We start from the raw sequence: 26,959 nt of genomic DNA on the forward strand, positions 1-26,959 counted from the left end.
CCGGCGGGTCAGGCAGCAGCGGCTGTTTCTTTCTACGCTAATGGATGGGATGTTTGGGACCGACCTGTGTGACCGTGTCGTCCTGTTTGGCTGCTGAAGCCTTCAGCTCGTCCTTCAGGTGGAGAATCTCCACCTCCTTCCGGTTTAGAGCCTCCTGCAGCTCTGCCACGCTGGGACCGCCATCCACCTGGAACACACCCATCAGACGCTGGTAACCGGTGACTCTCTTAAATCCACAGACATGAAGACGGCATACTACACAGGAAAACCTACAACATTTTGCGTTGCCATGGAAACGTCTACAGGCACTAAAATCAGCCTTGCATGTGAGAAACATGATGATAATGATGCAGGTTCGCGGACTTCGTCTCATCGCGACGGTTTAAAACGTGGTTCGATGGGTGCGAAGCCGCGGGGGATGGAGTCCGCGGGTCCACGGTCTCCTGGAGTCCAGACTAATCCTGTTTGTCCTGTCTGACGAGGCGGCCCTCAGGGGACTGTCGTCTTTCACCTTCTACACCACTGACCTTTAGTGCAACACTTTCACCTCCAGCAAGTCTCCGCTGACTCGGCTGTTTGGCATCAAACCAGCGTCACTGACGAGTCACCGGGCAGCGTGACAACATGGATGCTTCCTGTCAGCTGATGGCAGATTCTCCCGTTCTTCCCATTTCTAACTTAAAGTTCAGCTTTTTAATAAATCCCGTTTAAACCGGAAGTGGTACCAGGTTTCTTTTCCTCAACCCTGATCCATCATGTCACAACTGATGAAGCAGGAGTGGTTGCCATGACAACGATGAGAACCAGTTCAGACCTGCTGCCAACACGATTTTGCTCTGGGGACAGATCCAGTCGCTCTGGTCCTGGACCTGTCATGATGTTGCAATCCTTCCACGGGCTGTACAGGAGGCTGGAGCCTATCCCAGCAGCTACCAGGTGAGAGGCAGGGTACACCTGGGCAGGTCGCCAGTCAACTACCAACACTCACTTTAAGGGAGAATTTAGACTCTAACCAGCCTAACGTTGTGTCTCTGGATGGTGAGAGGAAGCCGGAGAACCTGCATAGACGAGGAGAACATGGAAACTCCACACAGAAAGAGCTGCTTGCTTTTCCCGACGCCTTTAAAGCAGGTGGATCCATGAAAACGTGACGTTTCTGGGTTTTATCTGACAGCGTAGCATATACCGTCCAACACCTCCCTGCAGTTAATTCTGAACTCATTACTGGTTCTACAAACTATTATTATTATTATTATAAATGTTATGAATATTAATAACCCTAATAATAGAGCGAGAAAAAAAAAGGGGGGCTGAGACCACCGTCGGTTACATAACGGAGCTTTTTAAAAACTAAACCTGCAGTGAATCTTTAACTTGTTCCTATGAGGCGACAGTGGAGTCATTTACACAAACATCAGCTGATTTGTTCGTGTTTCTGCAGGCAGATCAGGAAGCACAAGGAGGGAAAACTAAAACTTAGTTACTACCCTTTAAAGGTCCCATATTATACACTTTATTCCCAATCTGAGACCATTCATTAATATCTAAATGAAATATTTCCGCCATGGTATGGACAAATCGACCCTCAGTTTGAGTGCAGCGGCTTCTCTTCACCTCCCTCTTTTTAGCAGCTTCAGAAATGTGCCGTTTATGGTGGGCGGAACCCTGGTGGAGCAGCTCAGCTGTTGGCTCCGCCCATCGCATCGCCCGTCATGAGGTGATTGACAGGTTAATATATTTTCAAGCTATCAGACTAATAAGGCCGAAACGATAAAATAACTGCCAGCTCTTACCTCTCCAGCTGTGTCACGGACAGTTGGTATTGAACCTGGCTTCAGCTTCAAACGGTTGGCGAAGCCTGCTTTCCATGCCCCCATGTTGTGGAAACAGTCCTCTTTGAAATGCTGGCCACAGACATGCAAAACCTTTGGAAGTTTTCCGGGTACATTTCCTCCAAAAATAAAATTAATCCACTCAGTCCTCGTGGGTTCAGTGGATGGAAGTAAAAAAACGTTTTCGTGTTCATTTATGCAGCCACAAACAGAACAGTGCTTCTGTCGCTTAGCCATGTCCGCTAACGAGGGTTGCCGAAGATGGAAAAACACTGGGCGCTAGGTGATTTTTAGAGGGCGGGCTTTGAGAGCCGGTAGACGGGTCCATCGCTCTGTGGGGAGTGGTTATTGTCCCTTATGACGTCATAACGTACACGCTTTCAAACAAGCTCATTTCAGCGCTTACTTCCCTAGAGGTGGAGCAGGGGGGAGAGAGAGCGCCTGAAAGAGTTTCACACTTACGGGTCTCCTACACATGCGGGGGGACCAGTAGGACTGTTCCAAAACCATTAAAAAGTGAATTTTGCATAATATGGGACCTTTAATTGTTTAATGAAAACTGAGTAATTGTTGGCGTATGAATGATTTAATGTGAGCATCTGTAGATTTTAACCCCCCTCTGGGACGGATGTCTCCTCTCCATCCTGACAGGCTGGTTTTCTACCAGACTTGCTGTCTGGGATGTGACGAGCGGTGTTACACTGACCTCTGGTGGTGGCTGCAGGCCTAGCTGCTGGATGACTTTGTCTTTCTCTGCTTGGCTGGAAAGAAGTTTCTGCAGCTGGACCTCCAAAGCTGCGACCAGAGCGTCTCTCTCCTTCCTCCACTTCTCCATGGTCTGATCCTTCTCGAGGAGCTGCGCCTCCTCATCAGAAAACAGGGGAATGAGTGAGAAATGTGAAGTAACCGACGCCTTTTCACTCCTCCTCCTTCTTACCAAGTGGCTCTGCTGCCGGGTGCAACGTTCTCTGTCTTCTGCAAACTTCTTCATTTCCTGGTTGCGCTTGTCCTCTGCCTCTTTAGCTTGTCCAATCAGAAGCAGCTTCTCCTCCAGCCATTTCCTGCGTTCAGCCTGATGTTTCTCCGTCAACACCTGAAGTCAAAGTGTTTATTTAACATAAATCTTGCACTTCTAGTAGATGCGGTAGTTCATGGTTCAAGAGCATCTTCCCTCCAGAAACCCTCCAGAAAAAAGTATTTTTTACACTCGATGCAAAGAAATATTAAATATCAATATTATTTTACACTTTCACTGCATTAAATCATTTGCCAAATATATATACATACATGCATATATATATATATACATATATATATATATATATATACATATACTCACACATACATATTTTAAGGCTGTGAAATTATAAAAATTTTTAATTAGCTTAATCACGGTTTTCAAATAAATGAATCATGATTAACTATTCATTTCATGAATTAGTTACGCTGTTATTCTGACAGCCCTGATTCTAATTTCTGCTTCCACCCGCTGAAGCATCTCATGTCTTCTGCACCTTCAAGTCTTCCTGAGCTCGGGAAGTTTCCTCTTTAGCCCGTCTGAGTTCATCTGATGAGCGGTCCACGTGTGTGTGTGGCGTGTTTCCACGCTCCTGCAGCAGCAGCCCTTTCAGCTTCTCCACCTCTGAAACATGGAGGACATTCCTTTCAGAAACACTGAGGCATATTTTAGCACCTTTACAATCTTGATGAATGACAGACACAAGCCATCTGCCGTCTCTAGCCCTTCTCTTTGTAAACGCTTTGTGTTAAACGTTTTAAACGAGGACCCTTCAGCCAGCCATTTCTGTCACCACTCGGGACAGAAAGTTCTATCCATCCATCTCTCTCGTAAAGAAGCTGAGCTATAAACGGTCTCTTCTCACCACTGGAGAGTTCTTGGATAAGGCCCAGTTTCTCGTCCAGGACCTGCTCCATCTGCTGCTGGGTATCCTCCTGCTCCGTCAGAGCCAGACGCATGTCCTCCATCACTCGCTCTTTGGCCTTCAGATCTATAAAACCAACAAAACGCAACCAGCAACAGTTCAGTTTACACGCATCAGCTATACCTGCGTCACCTTCATCTGTGAAGGAGGCGTTTCGTTTTTCAGAAGCCAGTCTGAGCCTGGAGCCGATAGCATGACTTCAGTTCAGACTGAGCTAGTCAGAAAGCACGGCTGAGGCAGCGCCGTGAAATGATCCGACATGCCCAAGGAGCAGAACGGCCCAAGCTGGACTTTCCCACGTCCTCCTTCACCTTCTTCTTGGGTCATGTCAAGCAGGATTACAGCATCTTAGCTAGCAGACTCTTCCAGACAGACTGACCAGAACGATGAACTGCAGCTACTTTTCTGTGGACTCATGCTGTCAGTTTTCACCTTGTCTGCTGGAAGTTTGCCTGGAACGCTTCAGGAGAGTCTGCTGCACTATTTTCCCTTCTTAGCTGAACGTTTTACCCTGGAAGCCTGCACACACATTTCAAGATGCTGTCTTGCTTTTTTATGCAGCTTCATTAGCAATAAACCATTATATACCATTATTCGCTGCATATAAAACCTGCATAATACTTATCGTTAGCAAACACGGGACCAGAAAGCTGCCTCTGCGGATGGGGGTAGCCACATATCCGTGCCATGGAAGAAGTAAATATTGGAGCCAGACACCGCTTTGGGATCGGATCTGTCCCGACTGCCTTCAGATTGCTGGGCAGCCAGCAGGAGTGTAACCTGCTGCAGGTTCATCTGTTGGCTGCGTCGTCTTCTAGGCTGCTGTCGTGTCTATGGCTCATTTACAGCTTCTTCTGATCCAGAGCCGATCTGTAGTCTTTACTTTCTATCGTTGTAGTTTTTAATCCTTTTGCTTCATGCTCATGTTTAAATGTTTTTTTCAGGCACTCACTGCGACAGAGAAGGGATTTCATTGTACAGGAAGGAGGAGGAAAGTCTACCTTCACAGGTCTTTTGGTAAAGCTGGAGTGTGTCGTCAGACTTTGTGCTGGTTTGTTCCTGAAAGGAGGAGAAAACAGCAAATATTTACAGGAAGGAAGGTTGCTGGTCTGTAACAAGCCCAGCAGAAACATCTGGACCAGCCTTGTTCTTATGGATACTCAAAGCTGATTTTACCACTTTGAGCTGCTGGATAGTTCTGTCTCTGCTGGCCAGGTCAGTCTGAAGCTGCTTCTTAGTTTTCTCCAAATCACATAACTTCTGCCTCAGAACCTTCTCCTCTTCTCTGGTGGCCGATATCTGCGAAAAACAACAAATAAACAAGCAACCAACTCCAGAGTTACAGTAGATGTCCAACTAATGTCTCCTCAGAGAGCCTGAAACACGTCTGTACACCAGTCGATGTAAACCGGTCTCCATCAGGTCTACCACCCGTTCTACCATCCAGCCTACAACCAGTCTACTACCCGGTCTACCACCCAGTCTACCATCCAGTCTACAACCAGTCTACTACCCGGTCTACCACCCAGCCTACCATCCGGTCTACAACCAGTCTACTACCCGGTCTACCACCCAGCCTACCATCCGGTCTACAACCAGTCTACTACCCGGTCTACCACCCAGCCTACCATCCGGTCTACAACCAGTCTACTACCCGGTCTACCACCCAGCCTACCATCCGGTCTACAACCAGTCTACAACCAGTCTACTACCCGGTCTACCACCCAGTCTACCATCCGGTCTACAACCAGTCTACTACCCGATCTACCACCCAGTCTACCATCCGGTCTACAATCAGTCTACTACCCGGTCTACCATCCGGTCTACAACCAGTGTAGTACCCAGTCAACCACCCAGACTACCATCCGGTATACAACCAGTCTACTACCCGGTCTACCACCCAGTCTACCACCCAGTCTACCTCCTTCTGGACCTGCTGGATCTGCTTCTTGTAGTCTGCCAGTTTCTCTCGGAGGTCTGAGGAGTCTTCCTCTTTCCTCTGAAGATGGAGCTCGAGGTTCTTCACTTTCTCTGCATCCTGTTGGCTGGTTTCCTTCAGTCTGGCAGAAAACAAAGAACCGTAAGCCATCTGTAACGATGTAAAACTATACCTGTAATCTGGACCAGAGCCAAGCCATTTAACAGTTTCTGATGCAGAATCTGGATTAACGCTGGGATTCAGGAAGATGATGATGAAGAGACAATGGAAAGACGTTAGCAACAAGACAAGCTGAGGTGAGCAGTTTATGTCCTCTAACAGCAAGGTCATCTCAGATGAAAGATGAACATGCCTATAAACAGTGTGTGATGTTGGTAGAGAACAGCAGTCCAGCACTGAGGCATCGCCAGACCCTATTTACTGAGACACGTGTCCCAGTATAAAAGAGCTGTGTCCCAGTATAAATGAGCTGTGTCCCAGTATAAATGAGTTGTGTCCCATTATAATTGAGTTGTGTCCCAGTATAAAAGAGCTGTGTCCCAGTATAAAAGAGCTGTGTCCCATTATAATTGAGTTGTGTCCCAGTATAAAAGAGCTGTGTCCCAGTATAAAAGAGCTGTGTCCCAGTATAATTGAGTTGTGTCCCAGTATAAAAGAGCTGTGTCCCAGTATAAAAGAGTTGTGTCCCAGTATAAATGAGTTGTGTCCCACTATAAAAGAGCTGTGTCCCAGTATAAAAGAGCTGTGTCCCAGTATAACTGAGCTGTGTCCCAGTGTAAAGGAGCTGTGTCCCAGTATAAATGAGTTGTGTCCCAGTATAAAAGAGTTGTGTCCCATTATAATTGAGTTGTGTCCCAGTATAAAAGAGATGTGTCCCAGTATAAATGAGCTGTGTCCCAGTATAAATGAGTTGTGTCCCAGTATAAAAGAGTTGTGTCCCATTATAATTGAGTTGTGTCCCAGTATAAAAGAGATGTGTCCCAGTATAAATGAGTTGTGTCCCATTATAATTGAGTTGTGTCCCAGTATAAAAGAGCTGTGTCCCAGTATAAATGAGCTGTGTCCCAGTATAAATGAGCTGTGTCCCAGTATAAAAGAGCTGTGTCCCAGTATAAAAGAGCTGTGTCCCAGTATAAATAAATAAATCATACATTAATTCAGATGGGAGAAGATATAGATTTAAACTCACACACAAGAGTGTTAACTCCAAATAGAGGATCCAGCTCAGGGGCAGATTCTGCCTCTGCATGTCACCGTGCATGAGCAGCAAGTGAACCCCCCCCCCCCACACACACACACAGCTGTCCGTGAGGGTCGGGTGAGCGCACAGCAAAGTTTGAGGAACAGTCAATTTTATATTCATATTCTAAATGAAACCAAATGACTTCAGACTAACTGGAACATATGTGACTTCTGTAGATGGACATCAGGAGATTCTTCAGCCGAAGCAGAGACAGGGAAGCAGGAAGGAGAGATGAGACAGAGGGCGGTAAGACTGCGGTGGATCAGGTTTAGGTTGGATCTTCGACGGATATTTGAACTGGAGCGACCAGCGCCTTGTTTAGGGACCATCAACAAATGACAGGCTTTCCGTGAAACGGAAATTCTCACAAAGGACATAAAACAATATTTTCATACTGAAGAAAAGCGGAGAGAAATAACTCCTTTTTTTTCTCAGTGGCTTCAAATTTTAATTGAGAATTTAATAATTGAATTGAAGCAGATGACCATCCAAACAAGACACAACTCTTCCTGATTTTCGTCATCTTTTGTCATATTTTATATTAATATTAGTAAAATAATAAATAATTGCTATTGGAGGCCTATTTTCAGCTTCTAAACACAGCTGAATGGAAGCAGATGATCTTCCTGATTTTCTTAAAGCTGAGTGACAATGATCGACCACTTTGTGGAGATAAAATAGGCAGTACACTTTAATGCTAAAAAATAAAACTAACTGTTCAGAATGAGTTGAACCCTGAAACCCAGGTACCAACATTACTGTGGAGTGTGTATGAAGAGTTCTGCCATCGTTTGTTAAGGCGTTTATGCTTTTGCTGCCATGTTGAAAGTCTTCATGTTTGTTAAATATGTTCTTACACTCATTAATATCTCAATTACTATTTTGGTAGGAATGTGGCAGTGGCACAGGACAATTTGTGTGTGTGTGTGTGTGTGTGTGGGCGTGCGTGTGTATAGGAGAAGGGGGATATGTGGTAGGGGGCTTGTGCCCCAGTAGAGCTTTATGCCTAGCAACGCCCCTGGTCCAGCAGCCACCTGCTGTGAAGGACAACAACCACTGTATAGGAGGAGCTGACCTCTGATTGGCTCTTACTCCTCATGGAAACAGCGTCGCATCATCTAATAATATCATTAATAAAAAAATCTTTCTCCTCTGCCTTCACTGAAATTCAAAACTGGTTTGAGAAATCATGCCTGTACACATGATGTTTTCAAAGCCGGCTACAGAGACCAGTAGCTCCAATGTCTTCCTGGGAGGTTCGTCCACATGCTGTAGGCTTGTCTGTTTAATTAAGAAATAGTTAAATTTCCAACATGTCTTGTTTCTTCAGAATTCAATGATCCAGTCCAATAAATAGCAAAACCAGAATCAACATTAGGGTTATCAACATGTCCCACAATGCTCCGTATTGGGTCCCTTACTGCTCAGCATCTACAAGCACCCACCAGCTCAGAACCACGGAAACCACATATCTGGTCATAATTATGCTGACGACACTCAGCTCTATATTACTGCTTAACCAGGGGTTCTGGTCCCAGATGAAGCTTCAGTTTGTGTCTCGGTCAAATCAATATTTGGATGTCTCAGAAGTTTATCTTTATTTAGCTGAAGAAATCTAGAATTACTGCGTTTAAAACCAAAGATGAGCGTCCAGCTTCAGTTAGCAAAGTTAAAACCAACGGATCAATCCAGAAATCCTGGTGTCAGTTTAGACTCTAAGCTAGATTTTAACATCCATATTAAAGCAGGAACCAGATCAGCCTTTACCACCTGAAGAATAGAATAAGAGACTGATGGATCAGCATGATTTAGAAAAACTTAGTTCTGTAAAAAGACAACTGCAACTACTCCAGAATACTGCTGGTGTCTCACTGTGTGTACTGTTGTCTGCTTCTGTGTTTAAGCTTGTTCCGTGTCTATTTAACTTTTTATTCTTTTTAGATTATGTTAAACATTCTAAATAAAATCTATTTTTTATGTTTCTTTTTGGGCTGTATGGTGGTGTGGTGGTTAGCACCGCAGCCTCACAGCAAGAAGGTCGCTAGTTCGAATCTTGACTGGGGGGAGGTTCGAACCTTGAGGGCGGTGGCCTTTCTGTGTGACGTTTGCATGTTTTCCCCGTGTATGTGTGGGTTCGCTCCGGGTTCTCTGGCTTCCTCCCACCATCCAAAGACATGATGTTAACTGATGACTCTAAATTCTCCCTAGGAGTGTGTGCAAGTGTGAATGGTTGTTTGTCCCCTGTGTGTTGGCCATGCGATGGACTGGTGACCTGTTCAGGTGTACCTGCCTCTCAGCTGTTAATGCTGGGATAGGCTCCAGCTCACCTGTGACCCTTAATGGATTAAGCAGTACAGAGAATGAATATGTTTCTTTTGCGCCTTGATTTTAATATAATCTGGAAAGCAGTTTGAGTTTTCTTGTACATTAAACCATCCATCCATCCATCCATCCATCCATTTTCTGCCGTTTATCCGGAGTCGGGTCGTGGGGGCAGCTGTCTAAGCAGGGAAACCCTGACTTCCCTCTCCTCGGCCACAGTCACCAGCTCATCTGGAGGAATCCCGAGGCGTTCCCAGGCCAGCCGAGAGATGCAGTCCGTCCAGCGTGTCCTGTGTCTTCCTCCCGGCCTCTTTCCAGTGGGACATGCCCGGAACACCTCACCAGGGAGGCGTCCAGGAGGCATCCCAACCAGATGCCCGAGCCTCCTCATCTGGCTCCTCTCGATGTGGAGGAGCAGCGACTCTACTCTGAGATCCTCCCGGATCACCGAGCTTCTCACCCTATCTCTAAGAGAGAGCCCGGCCACCCTGCGGAGAAAACTCATTTCGGCCGCTTGTATTTGTGATCTCCAGTGAGAGCTGAAGATCACGGCCCGATGAAGCCAACAGAACCACATCATCCGCAAAGAGCAGAGACCCAATCCTGAGGCCACCGAACCGGATCCCCTCAACACCTCGGCTGCACCTAGAAATTCTGTCCATAAAAGTTATGAACAGAATCGGAGACAAAGGGCAGCCTTGGCGGAGTCCAAACCGCACCGGAAAAGATTCTCATTTACAGCCACCCAGCTCACACTGCACCCGACCCCTATGGCCCCTCCTGCAGGTGGAGAGCCCACGGGAGGAGGGGCCCATGTCACCCTTTTGGGCTGAGCCCGACCGAGCCCCATGGACAAAGGCCGGGCCACCAAGCGCTCGCCTCTGTGCCCCACCTTCAGGCCTGACTCCAGAGGGGGGCCCCGATTACCCACATCTGGGCAGGGGAAACCTGGGTCCATGATTCGCTGTCATCGTAGGGATGTTTTGAGCCGCGCTTCGTACATGAAACGCATTAATAAAATAAACCTGCCTTGCCTAGTGAAAACAAAAAGCCTGAAGCCGGAACATTCCCAGATCTCCTGCTCACCTGTTGATCTCCTGGGTTTTCTTCTCCAGCTCTTCATCCTTCTGAGCGATGGCTTCGTGGGCCACGGCGAGCAGCTCCCTTCGCCTCTCCACCTCTCGACGTCGGGCCTCCTGGACTGCCTGGGATTCCTCCTCTTCCTGTCGCTCCTGCGCCTCCTTCAGACTCTTCTGTAAAGATGTGATCTGTGTTTCCATTTCCAGCAGCTTGGTTTGAAGCTCCGCCTCCCTTAGTGCAGACGCTTGCTCCTGCTCTGCGAGCGTCCCCTCCAACTGTCTCTCCATTTCCTTCATTTTCTCCATCTGAGCAGCCGCCGTCTTTCTAGAAGCCTCCTCTGTTCCCTCCATGTTGGACAGCTTTGCTTTCAGGGATGTGAGCTCCGTCTGGAGATCAGAGTTCATCCTCTTGACATCTTCAGCCTCTTCCGAGACTTTGCTGGAGGTTTCCTTTTGCTCTCTCAGTTTCTGCTCCAGCTCCTCCAGTTTTTGCTTTGATAATGCATCTTCTTCCTGCAGCGTCTCTTCTCGCTCCAGAAGCTTCTTTTTCAGCTCATCGACTTGCTGCTTTGAAGCTGCTTCAGTCTGATTCAGCTTCTCCGTTAGGTTTTCCAGCTGCTGCTCAGAGAGCAGCTCTTTGTGAGCCAGCTGTTGTTTGAACTGCTCCAGCTCGGACTCCAAGCCCAGGACGTAGTGTTGCCGAGTCGTCCCGTCCTCCATGGCGGTCTGCAGCTCCTGCTTCAGCCTCTGAACTTCCTGCATCAGAGTGCTGATTTCTGAGGATTTCTCCTGGATCTGCTTGGATTGCTCTTCCAGCCGGGCCTGAGCACACTGCTCAGCACTCTGCATCCTCATCACCTGTGGAGATTTTATCAGTTTAGTCTGAAATCTGCCATAACAACATTTCCAGCTACATCTGCAGCTCCACGTCATCACCAGAAAAAACAGCTTTCTTAATTGACTTGGATTACCTTGAATAACCTTTAAAACACTAGATATCTGAAGTTCTTCTGCCATGAATGTCTCAGCAGCGGTGGTGTGTATCTCTGTGGGGTAAATGTGATGGATATTTTAACCTTTAGCTGATCTACTGAGGTTTTCCAGCATTTCTATCCCGTCCAGGAGGTTTACAATCCAGTCACTAAATGTAGTTTTATTCAGAGACTCTATCTGGTAAATCCACAATGATCCATGATAACAGCATTATTTATCACATTTCACCATAAAAACATCACCATCACTACTATGTTGCTAAGAGACCTCTATTTAGACCTGGACATGATGATGAAGCCACTTCCTGTCAGACTTCCACCAATCAGAGAGCTTAGATTGACGGTAACGTCCAATCAGGAGCAGCCAAAGATCAACCAGTGAGCAGAAAGTTCTATGTGTGTGTGAAAAGAAGAAAAATAATGCTCCTCTATGGCTGGAATAAAGCCAAGAAGACGTTTCTGATGCACGGTGGCGCCACAAAGCAGCTGAGCTGGAGTTGGTTTAGTGAGGATAGCAGGTAAATAGTAGCAGGAATAACTGGAAATGAGGAAAAAGTGGAAACATGGAAATAGTTTCTGTTGTGTGTTTGTTTCAATAACAATATTTTTTCTCCTGAAAGCCAAGACTTGAGAGAACGATGAGATGAGAAAAGGTTTGGTCACTGTTGATCTGTGTGTTATTTCTACAAAGTTCTGTTAGTAATAAATTCTGCTTTCTTCTTCTGGTCGACCTTTATGCTGCTACATCTATTCATACATTCATTTTACATCATTTTACCTCCCAGTCTGACAGCTGCTACACACTGGTTTATACTGGGATTAAAAGCTGCTACAGACTGGTTTATACTGGGATTAAAAGCTGCTACACACTGGTTTATACTGGGATTAAAAGCTGTTACACACTGGTTTATACTGGGATTAAAAGCTGTTACACACTGGTTTATACTGGGATTAAAAGCTGCTACAGACTGGTTTATACTGGGATTAAAAGCTGCTACACACTGGTTTATACTGGGATTAAAAGCTGCTACAGACTGGTTTACACTGGGATTAAAAGCTGCTACAGACTGGTTTATACTGGGATTAAAAGCTGCTACAGACTGGTTTATACTGGGATTAAAGCTGCTACAGACTGGTTTATACTGGGATTAAAAGCTGTTACAGACTGGTTTATACTGGGATTAAAAGCTGCTACAGACTGGTTTATACTGGGATTAAAAGCTGCTACACACTGGTTTATACTGGGATTAAAAGCTGCTACAGACTGGTTTATACTGGGATTAAAAGCTGCTACACACTGGTTTATACTGGGATTAAAAGCTGTTACACACTGGTTTATACTGGGATTAAAAGCTGTTACACACTGGTTTATACTGGGATTAAAAGCTGCTACAGACTGGTTTATACTGGGATTAAAAGCTGCTACACACTGGTTTATACTGGGATTAAAAGCTGTTACACACTGGTTTATACTGGGATTAAAAGCTGTTACACACTGGTTTATACTGGGATTAAAAGCTGCTACAGACTGGTTTATACTGGGATTAAAAGCTGCTACACACTGGTTTATACTGGGATTAAAAGCTGCTACAGACTGGTTTACACTGGGATTAAAAACTGCTACAGACTGGTTTATACTGGGATTAAAAGCTGCTACAGACTGGTTTATACTGGGATTAAAAGCTGTTACAGACTGGTTTATACTGGGATTAAAAGCTGCTACAGACTGGTTTATACTGGGATTAAAAGCTGCTACACACTGGTTTATACTGGGATTAAAAGCTGCTACAGACTGGTTTATACTGGGATTAAAAGCTGTTACAGACTGGTTTATACTGGGATTAAAAGCTGCTACAGACTGGTTTATACTGGGATTAAAAGCTGTTACAGACTGGTTTATACTGGGATTAAAAGCTGCTACAGACTGGTTTATACTGGGATTAAAAGCTGCTACAGACTGGTTTATACTGGGATTAAAAGCTGCTACAGACTGGTTTATACTGGGATTAAAAGCTGTTACAGACTGGTTTATACTGGGATTAAAAGCTGCTACAGACTGGTTTATACTGGGATTAAAAGCTGCTACACACTGGTTTATACTGGGATTAAAAGCTGCTACAGACTGGTTTATACTGGGATTAAAAGCTGTTACAGACTGGTTTATACTGGGATTAAAAGCTGTTACAGACTGGTTTATACTGGGATTAAAAGCTGTTACACACTGGTTTATACTGGGATTAAAGTTGCTACAGACTGGTTTATACTGGGATTAAAAGCTGTTACAGACTGGTTTATACTGGGATTAAAAGCTGTTACAGACTGGTTTATACTGGGATTAAAAGCTGCTACAGACTGGTTTATACTGGGATTAAAAGCTGCTACAGACTGGTTTATACTGGGATTAAAAGCTGTTACAGACTGGTTTATACTGGGATTAAAAGCTGCTACAGACTGGTTTATACTGGGATTAAAAGCTGCTACAGACTGGTTTATACTGGGATTAAAAGCTGTTACAGACTGGTTTATACTGGGATTAAAAGCTGCTACAGACTGGTTTATACTGGGATTAAAAGCTGCTACAGACTGGTTTATACTGGGATTAAAAGCTGCTACACACTGGTTTATACTGGGATTAAAAGCTGTTACAGACTGGTTTATACTGGGATTAAAAGCTGCTACACACTGGTTTATATTAGATATATTTATATAAAAAAGGAAAACCTGTTTTAAGGGTTAAATTAACGGGTTGAAACCAGGGCCGGTTCTAGGAATGCATACATGAGGGGGCAGGCATAAATTTGAAGGGGGCATTATGAGTACATACTTCAGCATTTTCTTGTTGTTGTTTTTTAAGTGTTTCTTTAACGGAACTGTGCTGTTAGTGGAGTCCAACTTCAAAGAAATGGATTGCACTTTGTCAGGCCTCTACTCTAAGACCTGTCCAGCTTGGGTGTCCCACCTGAAACCAAAGCTCCTGCTGGTATAGCTCTTAGAGTCACTGAGGCACGCAAACCCCCTGACCACAATAAGGTGGCAATCCCTCAGGGGGGGAACAGAAAATATCAATAACAAAATGAAGTAAGAAAAAAGAAAAGAATGATCCATTATCAAAGCTTTAACAACCAACAAAATAACAATTGCCCTATTGGACAGCCATTAGATGTCTAAGCATTTTGAATAAATTTGAAACTAATAACAATAAACTCAACTATCTGTGTGTTTGTTTCTGTCTGTATATAGACCATAATGATTAAAGAATCATAACTATCAAGCACAACAATAACAGAGCAAAAAATTAAACCCCCTACCAAAATAAGACAGTGAACCTTCAGGGGGAAATAATGATAATAATAAATGAAAATGAGTAAAAACTAAATGATCCTTCATCAAAATTTTAAGAACCAACAAGGCATACATGAAGCTCTGAGCTGAACTGCTGAAAGCAGCGGGAATGTAGAGTGAAACTTTCTGTTATTTTTTTCTTCAAACTAGCATGCTGAACTAAAGGCTGGGCGGAGCTTGAGGGGTCTCATATGCGCAGCTCGTTTTCCCTCAGTCTAGTACCGAGGAGGCAGTCACATCTATGGCCCGTGCGTGATTGATCACTGCTCCTACTAACAGGCGTAGACACGTTTAAATAGAACAGAAACAAACCCCAGTTGACAGAATAGATGCAATAAATACGTCTGTTATTATAAGTATTTATTCAGTATCGCTACAACACATTTAACAGAGCTTTACTCTATAAGTTTTACCGCTGGAGCTCAGCAGCCGCTCTCTCTACGAGGGGGAGAAATATGACACCGCAAGATCAGGCTGTATGTCAACTCATTTGCATACTAAACACTGATTGGTTGTTTTCTGTGGTGGTGGGAAGGACTTGTTGAAGACAGTACAATGGATCCTGTGAAGCTCCGACACACAGAGTTCAGTACAGAGGGGAGAGAGCGTTTGGAGAGATTTGCCCATTTCGGCGCATTTGATTGAGGGGGCAGAATGTTTGTTTGAGGGGGCACTGCCCCCTCTTGCCCCTGCGTAAAGCCGGCCTTGGTTGAAACCCTCATGCAGCCCACCTGACACTCTGCAGCCTCCAGCAGGTCCTTCAGCTGTCTGAGTTCGTCACCTTCCTCCTCCTCCTGCAGCCTGCAGACGTCCTCCTCTTCCTCCTCTTTGCTGTTTTTCTCTTCCTCCAGAGCAGCAACAGCCTCCTCTTTGGCCCTCCTCTCAGCTTCCAGAGCTACCAGAGCTTTTTCTTTGTCTCTTCTCTCTTCCTCAAGCGATGTTACTGTCTCCTCTTTAAGTTGCCTCAGCTCCTCACGAGTGACGATGGCCTCCTCTTTAGCTTTCTTCTCCTCCTGCAAGGAGGCCAGAGCCTCCTCTTTTCCCAGAGTCTGGTACTGCAAAGCAGCCACGGTGTCCTCTCTCAGTCTCCTCTCCTTCTCCAGGGCAGCCAAAGCCTCCTGAATGATTGGAGTGATGATTAATCTGTGTGTGGTTAAGAACTAAAAACTGAGCAGTCGACTAAAACCAGTTTTAAAATGGTTCCTCCAGGAAAAAGTCTTCCCATCATCCTGTTTTAGCTCATTATCTGCCATCTTTCCCAGAGCTGAAAGATACTCTGAATAAAACTGATGAAATCAGGATTTTGCATCAGGACGACAAACATCTGGGCTGGTGTTCCTAGAGATTCTGAGAATCCTCTCAGAGCTCCTACTTACCCTAAAACGTCCTAACAAGCACATTCCCAGAGAACGCCGAACCAGGAATGGACAGAAACTCCTGTCTTAGTGAGGAGGTGTGGTCGACCTCGTTGCTAGGCATGAGTCATCATTTTAGAAGCTGTGATTGGTTGATCCTAAAAACTAGACACACCTTTGGTGTAAAAGGGCATAGAGTGGACGTCACATCAGTAACTCAATCATAGAATCTGGTCTGTATAAAAACTGTAAATAAATACATACAAAGAAAATCTATTATATAAACGTAAACTGTACTTTAAAATGATCCTACAGAAAATGTAGAAACTCAGACCCACGTGCACAGTTTCCACAAGCTGCTAGTTCTATTTATTTTCCTCTAATTATTTACCATGCTGGTAGTTCTATTTATTCTCCTCTATTTATTTGCCGTGCTGCTAGTTCTATTTATTCTCCTCTATTTATTTACCGTGCTGCTAGTTCTATTTATTTGCCGCGCTGGTAGTTCTATTTATTTTCCTCTATTTATTTACCGCGCTGCTAGTTCTATTTATTTACCGCGCTGGTAGTTCTATTTATTTTCCTCTATTTATTTACCGCGCTGCTAGTTCTATTTATTTACCGCGCTGGTAGTTCTATTTATTTTCCTCTATTTATTTACCGCGCTGGTAGTTCTATTTATTTACCGCGCTGGTAGTTCTATTTATTTTCCTCTATTTATTTACCGCGCTGCTAGTTCTATTTATTTACCGCGCTGGTAGTTCTATTTATTTTCCTCTATTTATTTACCGCGCTGGTAGTTCTATTTATTTTCCTCTATTTATTTACCGCGCTGGTAGTTCTATTTATTTACCGTGCTGCTAGTTCTATTTATTTACCGCGCTGCTAGTTCTATTTATTTACCGTGCTGCTAGTTCTATTTATTTACCGCGCTGCTAGTTCTATTTATTTACCGTGCTGCTAGTTCTATTTATTTTCCTCTATTTATTTACCGTGCTGGTAGTTCTATTTATTTACCGCGCTGGTAGTTCTATTTATTTACTGTGCTGCTAGTTCTATTTATTTACTGTGCTGCTAGTTCTATTTATTTTCCTCTATTTATTTACTGTGCTGCTAGTTCTATTTATTTACCGTGCTGCTAGTTCTATTTATTTTCCTCTATTTATTTACCGTGCTGGTAGTTCTATTTATTTACCGTGCTGGTAGTTCTATTTATTTACCGTGCTGGTAGTTCTATTTATTTACCGCGCTGGTAGTTCTATTTATTTACCGTGCTGGTAGTTCTATTTATTTACTGTGCTGCTAGTTCTATTTATTTACCGTGCTGCTAGTTCTATTTATTTTCCTCTATTTATTTACCGTGCTGGTAGTTGTATTTATTTACCGTGCTGGTAGTTGTATTTATTTACCGTGCTGGTAGTTCTATTTATTTACCGTGCTGGTAGTTCTATTTATTTACCGTGCTGCTAGTTCTATTTATTTACCGTGCTGGTAGTTCTATTTATTTACCGCGCTGGTAGTTCTATTTATTTACCGTGCTGCTAGTTCTATTTATTCTCCTCTATTTATTTACCATGCTGGTAGTTCTATTTATTTACCGCGCTGGTAGTTCTATTTATTTACCGTGCTGCTAGTTCTATTTATTTACCGTGCTGCTAGTTCTATTTATTTACCGTGCTGGTAGTTCTATTTATTTACCGTGCTGGTAGTTCTATTTATTTACCGCGCTGGTAGTTCTATTTATTTACCGTGCTGCTAGTTCTATTTATTTACCGTGCTGGTAGTTCTATTTATTTACCGTGCTGGTAGTTCTATTTATTTACCGCGCTGGTAGTTCTATTTATTTACCGTGCTGCTAGTTCTATTTATTTACCGTGCTGGTAGTTCTATTTATTTACCGTGCTGGTAGTTCTATTTATTTACTGCGCTGGTAGTTCTATTTATTTACCGTGCTGGTAGTTCTATTTATTTACCGCGCTGGTAGTTCTATTTATTTACCGCGCTGGTAGTTCTATTTATTTACCGCGCTGGTAGTTCTATTTATTTACCGCGCTGGTAGTTCTATTTATTTACCGTGCTGCTAGTTCTATTTATTTACCTCGCTGGTAGTTCTATTTATTTACCGCGCTGGTAGTTCTATTTATTTACCGCGCTGGTAGTTCTATTTATTTACCGTGCTGCTAGTTCTATTTATTTACAGTGCTGCTAGTTCTATTTATTTACCGCGCTGGTAGTTCTATTTATTTACCGTGCTGCTAGTTCTATTTATTCTCCTCTATTTATTTACCATGCTGGTAGTTCTATTTATTTACCGCGCTGGTAGTTCTATTTATTTACCGTGCTGGTAGTTCTATTTATTTACCGTGCTGGTAGTTCTATTTATTTACCGCGCTGGTAGTTCTATTTATTTACCGCGCTGCTAGTTCTATTTATTTACCGTGCTGCTAGTTCTATTTATTTACCATGCTGGTAGTTCTATTTATTTACCGCGCTGGTAGTTCTATTTATTTACCGTGCTGCTAGTTCTATTTATTTACCATGCTGGTAGTTCTATTTATTTACCATGCTGGTAGTTCTATTTATTTACCGCGCTGGTAGTTCTATTTATTTACCATGCTGGTAGTTCTATTTATTTACCGCGCTGGTAGCTCTATTTATTTACCGCGCTGGTAGTTCTATTTATTTACCGCGCTGGTAGTTCTATTTATTTACCGTGCTGCTAGTTCTATTTATTTACCGTGCTGGTAGTTCTATTTATTTACCGCGCTGGTAGTTCTATTTATTTACCGTGCTGCTAGTTCTATTTATTCTCCTCTATTTATTTACCATGCTGGTAGTTCTATTTATTTACCGCGCTGGTAGTTCTATTTATTTACCGTGCTGGTAGTTCTATTTATTTACCGTGCTGGTAGTTCTATTTATTTACCGCGCTGGTAGTTCTATTTATTTACCGTGCTGCTAGTTCTATTTATTTACCGTGCTGGTAGTTCTATTTATTTACCATGCTGGTAGTTCTATTTATTTACCGCGCTGGTAGTTCTATTTATTTACCGTGCTGCTAGTTCTATTTATTTACCGCGCTGGTAGTTCTATTTATTTACCATGCTGGTAGTTCTATTTATTTACCGCGCTGGTAGTTCTATTTATTTACCGTGCTGGTAGTTGTTGTACTTTGAACGTCTCATCTCATGTTGTATTAACAAGGCTCAGCTTCCATCGCTGTGTGTTGGTGAAGGTCTATAAGAAGCAGCTGCTTGGCGTTCAGATCTTCCACAGACCAGAAAACAGCGATGGAGGAGAAAAGAAGGAAACCAGCTGGACAGAGGAGCAGCGTTTGCTTCTGGATCAGTTGGTCAATGAGCAGAAAAGTGGCATGGTTCCTGCACCATCCAGTCTGGAACGTTTAATTAATTCACTGCTATCCAATGTTTGAAGAAACTCTCTCCTCCCTCTTCGTCCACCATTCTGTCCTCTACTCAGGGAACTCCTAGAAAACTTAAAAGTCCTCGTCCCGGCTCCTAACAGATCTCACCTTAGCAGCTCTCTGAAGCTTGGATTCTTCATCTTTACTGGGATCTAAGTTCTAAGAAAACATCATGATTTTCTTACAATTTGGCCGCTAGGAACTCTTTGCACAAAGAATCTTCAGGAATACGGCCCCTAATTCACAAAAACATGTGATGTTTGTAGTTTATTTACACCAAGTTCAACATGGATGAGACCTCTGAGCCCAGAAACACCAGCACAAGCTCTACTGGAACCAATGCAGAAGGAAGAATAATGTTTGAAAGCAATAAATAAAACCGAAAACTGGACGTTCGTTCCTGTCTGGAACGCTGCAGGCCCGACATGAAAAGCCTGGAGCATTTGGTGATGAAGTGGAGTCTCATTCAGGGTGAAAACCAGAGCCTGGCTGTGTTCGCTGGCTCATGTCAAAATGTGCTGACGGTGAATTCAATCAAACATTCAACTCGTTCTGATTTCTGGTCAGATGCTACAAAGATGATAAGGCTTCGCTCTTCCTCCTCCCCCCCCCTCCTCCTCTTCCCTCTCCTCCCCCTCCTCCTCCCCCCTCCTCCTCTTAACTCTCCTCCCCCTCCCTCATCCTCCTCCCCCTCCTCCGGTGTCTCACCTGCAGCTCATCTGTCTGATGCGGGTCGGCTTCGACTGTCTTCTGTTCTCTCAATTGTTTCTCCAGTCGAGCGACTTCAGACGACTTTTCCTGGAGCAGGAGGAGGACCCGTCGTTTCTCTCCATCATCATCTACCTCAGCAGCTTCACCCAATCAATGAAAGAGAAAAAAGCAGAATGACGTCGTTCATTTTATTTCGCTACTGGACTGCAGACCTGACCGGAAACAACCACGACCCCGGACCGAACGCAGGATTATCATCATCTCACTGCAGAAAAAGCTCAAATTTTGTTCTAATTTTGCTTTAACACCTTCAAAGTTCAAAACATTTTTTGTTTGGCTATTTTAACTTAAACCAGTCTGTAGAATATGAAGCTTTTAAATCCCAGTATAAACCAGTCTGTAGCAGCTTTTAATCCCAGTATAAACCAGTCTGTAACAGCTTTTAATCCCAGTATAAACCAGTCTGTAGCAGCTTTTAATCCCAGTATAAACCAGTCTGTAACAGCTTTTAATCCCAGTATAAACCAGTCTGTAGCAGCTTTTAATCCCAGTATAAACCAGTCTGTAACAGCTTTTAATCCCAGTATAAACCAGTCTGTAACAGCTTTTAATCCCAGTATAAACCAGTCTGTAGCAGCTTTTAATCCCAGTATAAACCAGTCTGTAGCAGCTTTTAATCCCAGTATAAACCAGTCTGTAACAGCTTTTAATCCCAGTATAAACCAGTCTGTAACAGCTTTTAATCCCAGTATAAACCAGTCTGTAGCAGCTTTTAATCCCAGTATAAACCAGTCTGTAACAGCTTTTAATCCCAGTATAAACCAGTGTGTAGCAGCTTTTAATCCCAGTATAAACCAGTCTGTAACAGCTTTTAATCCCAGTATAAACCAGTGTGTAGCAGCTTTTAATCCCAGTATAAACCAGTCTGTAGCAGCTTTTAATCCCAGTATAAACCAGTCTGTAACAGCTTTTAATCCCAGTATAAACCAGTCTGTAGCAGCTTTTAATCCCAGTATAAACCAGTGTGTAGCAGCTTTTAATCCCAGTATAAACCAGTGTGTAGCAGCTTTTAATCCCAGTATAAACCAGTGTGTAGCAGCTTTTAATCCCAGTATAAACCAGTGTGTAGCAGCTTTTAATCCCAGTATAAACCAGTCTGTAGCAGCTTTTAATCCCAGTATAAACCAGTCTGTAGCAGCTTTTAATCCCAGTATAAACCAGTCTGTAGCAGCTTTTAATCCCAGTATAAACCAGTCTGTAGCAGCTTTCAATCCCAGTATAAACCAATGTGTAGCAGCTTTTAATCCCAGTATAAACCAGTCTGTAACAGCTTTTAATCCCAGTATAAACCAGTCTGTAGCAGCTTTCAATCCCAGTATAAACCAGTCTGTAGCAGCTTTTAATCCCAGTATAAACCAGTCTGTAACAGCTTTTAATCCCAGTATAAACCAGCCTGTAGCAGCTTTTAATCCCAGTATAAACCAGTGTGTAGCAGCTTTTAATCCCAGTATAAACCAGTGTGTAGCAGCTGTCAGACTGGGAGGTAAAATGATGTAAAATGAATGTATGAATATATGTAGCAGCATAAAGGTCGACCAGAAGAAGAAAGCAGAATTTATTACTAACAGAACTTTGTAGAAATAACACACAGATCAACAGTGACCAAACCTTTTCTCATCTCATCGTTCTCTCAAGTCTTGGCTTTCAGGAGAAAAAATATTGTTATTGAAACAAACACACAACAGAAACTATTTCCATGTTTCCACTTTTTCCTCATTTCCAGTTATTCCTGCTACTATTTACCTGCTATCCTCACTAAACCAACTCCAGCTCAGCTGCTTTGTGGCGCCACCGTGCATCAGAAACGTCTTCTTGGCTTTATTCCAGCCATAGAGGAGCATTATTTTTCTTCTTTTCACACACACATAGAACTTTCTGCTCACTGGTTGATCTTTGGCTGCTCCTGATTGGACGTTACCGTCAATCTAAGCTCTCTGATTGGTGGAAAGTCTGACAGGAAGTGGCTTCATCATCATGTCCAGGTCTAAATAGAGGTCTCTTAGCAACATAGTAGTGATGGTGATGTTTTTATGGTGAAATGTGATAAATAATGCTGTTATCATGGATCATTGTGGATTTACCAGATAGAGTCTCTGAATAAAACTACATTTAGTGGCTGGATTGTAAACCTCCTGGACGGGATAGAAATGCTGGAAAACCTCAGTAGATCAGCTAAAGGTTAAAATATCCATCACATTCACCCCACAGAGATACACACCACCGCTGCTGGTGGAGGAGATGGAGCTCAGGGAGACCTGATGGAGGTTTAAAATAATTTTTTCCTTCATTCGTTGGGTCTAAAATCTCCACTTCAGCAGAACTTAGAGACTCCAAACGTTGTGCTCCTGTCTGTGTTTGTAAAGATTTTCCACAAGTTTTTGTTTTTACGTCTCGTTTACAGCCAGATGTGTCGAACGTTACATCCAAAATCACGTTTTTCCGGTCGCTGACCACGTTCCTAAATTGCGATGATAAATAGATGCCCTCTGTAAAAACCGTGGACTGGACTATGTCAACAAAACAAGAACTTTAAACCTCGTTTAATCCAGGGTTCAGCTTTTTTCCCAAGAAATTATGCAACAGTGCATCTTTGTCTATATAACACCTCATTTGCATATTTAAATAACCTTTCAGAAAACTGGCATCACTACAAATACTAGTCTCAAATGTAAGAAATAAAGCAGGGAAGCCTGGTGGTGACAGATATTTGTTGTTCACCTGTCGTGTCTCTTCAGTAACCATGAAAATGGAGTTTTGTTCCATCACTTCTGAATGAATCTATAGAAATGAACGAGTATGTGTCTGGAGCTTCCAGGCTGGTCAAACATATTTCTGCCCCGTGTGCTTACCGATGTGCTTGAGGACTTCCTGTTCATGCATCTTCATCTCCGCCTGAGGAACAGCTCGGCTCGAACACGCCGGCGCCGCCTGCAGGGACTTCCTGTCTGCCAGTTGAGAAGCATCAGAGTCCAGAACTCCGCCCTGGAGAACGGCAGAGAAAATCAGAAATTCATCAACATGCAGGACAGACAAACACTGAATGAGCGACCACTGTGACCCCAGAAGAAGACACGGTTACCACGGCGTCTGCATCCTCATCGGCCCCGGACATTTTCTTGACGAGATTCCTGAAAAGTTCCAGCCTTCTTTCAGCTCGCTCTTCCAAGATTTCTCCCTCCCTCGCCAGACGCTCCCTGACACAAAGACAAAAATCCTGAAGTCAGTATGAAGGAAGGCCTGAAGAACCGAGAAGCTCTGATCATCTCAGGCTAAACGAAAAACCCCACAAAGCTTCGGCGGCGACATGAAGAGATCCGTTCTGGATGTGACAGGACCAGAACCACAAGCCCCAGGAGGAACAGCAGAGGTGTTCAGCCTGCGGCTCCGGAGAAGCAAGTGGCCCTCTGGAGCTTCCACAATGGCCCTTAATACATGGCTAACCATGCTAACAAACTAGCTCATGTTTTTAATTCGATATAAGAACAAATGCAGGTTTTTAGCTATTTTTCAGCTTTTTTTATGGAATAATTACATTGAATTTCCACAACATTAAAAGTATCTGTATATATATATATAAATACACAAAGTATATATGTTTTCTTTTTATCTTTCTTGTCATTAGATTGGAAACTATAGGCTATTTTTAATCTATAATTTTCCATAAATATCTACATCCAATAGAAGAAAGTCTGTCTACTGCCAAATTTTTATACTTTATTTTAAAAACTTCCGTCAAAAGGTCTGATAACGTCTGCGTCTAGAGGAGTTTTATCTGGCTGGCTGAGGGAAAGACGGCTCCTAGGAGTGTAAAGGCTGCATCCCTGGCTCAGAGGATGGAGAACCGACCTGATCACTACTTTTAGTTAAAATGTCTGCAGTGAAAAAGTCTGTAACATAACATCACATAAAAATCCTTCGTGGATAAAACAACACAAAATAAAATAAAGACTAACTAAAATAATACACAAAGAATAATGAAGAAATAAATAAAACCAAAATAATAATAAAACGTCACAAAGACAAAAAAACTACAAGAAAAATCTTGTAAAAGCAAAAGAGACAAAAGGAAAAAGAATGAAAAAAGGGGAAATAATAAAGTCTCACTCGTAGTAATTCTGCATGTTGGAGAACAGCCGGGTGAAGTCTTGGGTCATCTCTTCTCGGATTTCAGCCTCCAGGATCAGATTCTCAGCTCGTTCCTTCTTCAGCTGAATCTGAAGCTGCTTCACAAGAAGCTGCAGCCTCTGAGGAACACACAGATTGAGAACCACCAGGTAACACATCATCACGGAGGAGCAGGGACCAGCTGGTTTAGGGTTTAATGCATCATCGTTTAAAGCAAGGCAGGTTTATCTGGACGTCACATTTTATGTACAAAAAAACTCACATAAAACATTAAAAGCATCGCAGCAGGAAGCAGTAACAACTGCATTAAAACAGACTTTTAAAGATATAATAGACATCAAATAAAAACAGAAATAAAAAGCTAAAATAAAATAGATAAAATAGAAATAAAGTTCCAGTGTGGGGAATTAAGAGCTGTTCTGATAAAAGGCAGCAAATAGAAAAGTTTTAACTCTGATGTAAAACTGCTGAGTCAGCAGACCTGCAGGTTTCTGGGAGTTTGTTCCACATGTGAGGAGCATAAAAGCTGCCTCTCCACGTTTAGTTCTGACTCTGGGAACAGAAAGTAGACTTGACCCTGATGACCTGAGGGATCTGGTTGCTTCATAACCAACCAGAAGACCCTGAATTGATTCTGGTCCTAAACCATTCAGGTCTTTGTAAACTGACAGCAGAAATCCATGGGAAAGATCTGGGGACTGGAGTTCTAGGATCTACTTTCCTGGTCTTAGTGAGGACTGGAGTTCTAGGATCTACTTTCCTGGTCTTAGTGAGGACTGGAGTTCTAGGATTTACTTTCCTGGTCTTAGTGAGGACTGGAGTTCTAGGATTTACTTTCCTGGTCTTAGTGAGGATTGGAGTTGTAGGATCTACTTTCCTGGTCTTAGTGAGGACTGGAGTTCTAGGATTTACTTTCCTGGTCTTAGTGAGGATTGGAGTTGTAGGATCTACTTTCTTGGTCTTAGTGAGGACTGGAGTTCTAGGATCTACTTTCCTGGTCTTAGTGAGGACTGGAGTTCTAGGATTTACTTTCCTGGTCTTAGTGAGGATTGGAGTTGTAGGATTTACTTTCCTGGTCTTAGTGAGGACTGGAGTTCTAGGATCTACTTTCCTGATCTTAGTGAGGACTGGAGTTCTAGGATCTACTTTCCTGGTCTTAGCGAGGACTGGAGTTCTAGGATCTACTTTCCTGGTCTTAGTGAGGACAGGAGTTCTAGGATCTACTTTCCTGGTCTTAGTGAGGACTGGAGTTCTAGGATCTACTTTCCTGGTCTTAGTGAGGACTGGAGTTCTAGGATCTACTTTCCTGGTCTTAGTGAGGACTGGAGTTCTAGGATCTACTTTCCTTGTCTTAGTGAGGACTGGAGTTCTAGGATCTACTTTCCTGGTCTTAGTGAGGACTGGAGTTCTAGGATCTACTTTCCTGGTCTTAGTGAGGACTGGAGTTCTAGGATCTACTTTCCTGGTCTTAGTGAGGACTGGAGTTCTAGGATCTACTTTCCTGTTCTTAGTGAGGATTGGAGTTCTAGGATCTACTTTCCTGGTCTTAGTGAGGACTGGAGTTCTAGGATCTACTTTCCTGGTCTTAGTGAGGACTGGAGTTCTAGGATCTACTTTCCTGGTCTTAGTGAGGACTGGAGTTCTAGGATCTACTTTCCTGTTCTTAGTGAGGATTGGACTTCTAGGATCTACTTTCCTGGTCTTAGTGAGGACTGGAGTTCTAGGATCTACTTTCCTGGTCTTAGTGAGGACTGGAGTTCTAGGATCTACTTTCCTGGTCTTAGTGAGGACTGGAGTTCTAGGATCTACTTTCCTGGTCTTAGTGAGGACTGGAGTTCTAGGATCTACTTTCCTGTTCTTAGTGAGGATTGGAGTTCTAGGATCTACTTTCCTGGTCTTAGTGAGGACTGGAGTTCTAGGATCTACTTTCCTGGTCTTAGTGAGGACTGGAGTTCTAGGATCTACTTTCCTGGTCTTAGTGAGGACTGGAGTTCTAGGATCTACTTTCCTGTTCTTAGTGAGGATTGGACTTCTAGGATCTACTTTCCTGGTCTTAGTGAGGACTGGAGTTCTAGGATCTACTTTCCTGGTCTTAGTGAGGACTGGAGTTCTAGGATCTACTTTCCTGGTCTTAGTGAGGACTGGAGTTCTAGGATCTACTTTCCTTGTCTTAGTGAGGACTGGAGTTCTAGGATCTACTTTCCTGGTCTTAGTGAGGACTGGAGTTCTAGGATCTACTTTCCTGGTCTTAGTGAGGACTGGAGTTCTAGGATCTACTTTCCTGGTCTTAGTGAGGACTGGAGTTCTAGGATCTACTTTCCTGTTCTTAGTGAGGATTGGAGTTCTAGGATCTACTTTCCTGGTCTTAGTGAGGACTGGAGTTCTAGGATCTACTTTCCTGGTCTTAGTGAGGACTGGAGTTCTAGGATCTACTTTCCTGGTCTTAGTGAGGACTGGAGTTCTAGGATCTACTTTCCTGTTCTTAGTGAGGATTGGACTTCTAGGATCTACTTTCCTGGTCTTAGTGAGGACTGGAGTTCTAGGATCTACTTTCCTGGTCTTAGTGAGGACTGGAGTTCTAGGATCTACTTT

General features: G+C 43.4%; 1 protein-coding gene across 6 annotated transcripts in view; it reads right to left on the reverse strand.

Annotated features, from left to right (window-relative positions):
* The window catches only part of kif20ba (kinesin family member 20Ba), a 96,601-nt gene that overhangs the window by 51,348 nt on the left and 18,294 nt on the right, over positions 1-26,959 (reverse strand). For 3 of the 6 annotated variants that reach the window (XM_042010635.1, XM_042010637.1, XM_042010633.1), the window contains exons 15-28: positions 24,347-24,486; positions 23,322-23,436; positions 23,092-23,224; positions 20,180-20,322; positions 15,424-15,810; positions 10,366-11,216; positions 5,697-5,835; positions 4,952-5,074; positions 4,777-4,834; positions 3,716-3,841; positions 3,347-3,474; positions 2,770-2,925; positions 2,539-2,697; positions 65-187 (exon numbers count right to left, since the gene is read on the reverse strand). In XM_042010635.1, the coding sequence (XP_041866569.1) occupies positions 65-187; positions 2,539-2,697; positions 2,770-2,925; positions 3,347-3,474; positions 3,716-3,841; positions 4,777-4,834; positions 4,952-5,074; positions 5,697-5,835; positions 10,366-11,216; positions 15,424-15,810; positions 20,180-20,322; positions 23,092-23,224; positions 23,322-23,436; positions 24,347-24,486 (2,781 nt within the window). The remainder of the gene's footprint in view (positions 1-64; positions 188-2,538; positions 2,698-2,769; positions 2,926-3,346; positions 3,475-3,715; positions 3,842-4,776; positions 4,835-4,951; positions 5,075-5,696; positions 5,836-10,365; positions 11,217-15,423; positions 15,811-20,179; positions 20,323-23,091; positions 23,225-23,321; positions 23,437-24,346; positions 24,487-26,959) is intronic. The other 3 variants (XM_042010636.1, XM_042010634.1, XM_042010638.1) reach the window with 3 other exon arrangements.

The sequence above is a fragment of the Melanotaenia boesemani genome, chromosome 16 (genome assembly GCF_017639745.1).
Source record: "Melanotaenia boesemani isolate fMelBoe1 chromosome 16, fMelBoe1.pri, whole genome shotgun sequence".
Taxonomy (NCBI): domain Eukaryota; kingdom Metazoa; phylum Chordata; class Actinopteri; order Atheriniformes; family Melanotaeniidae; genus Melanotaenia; species Melanotaenia boesemani.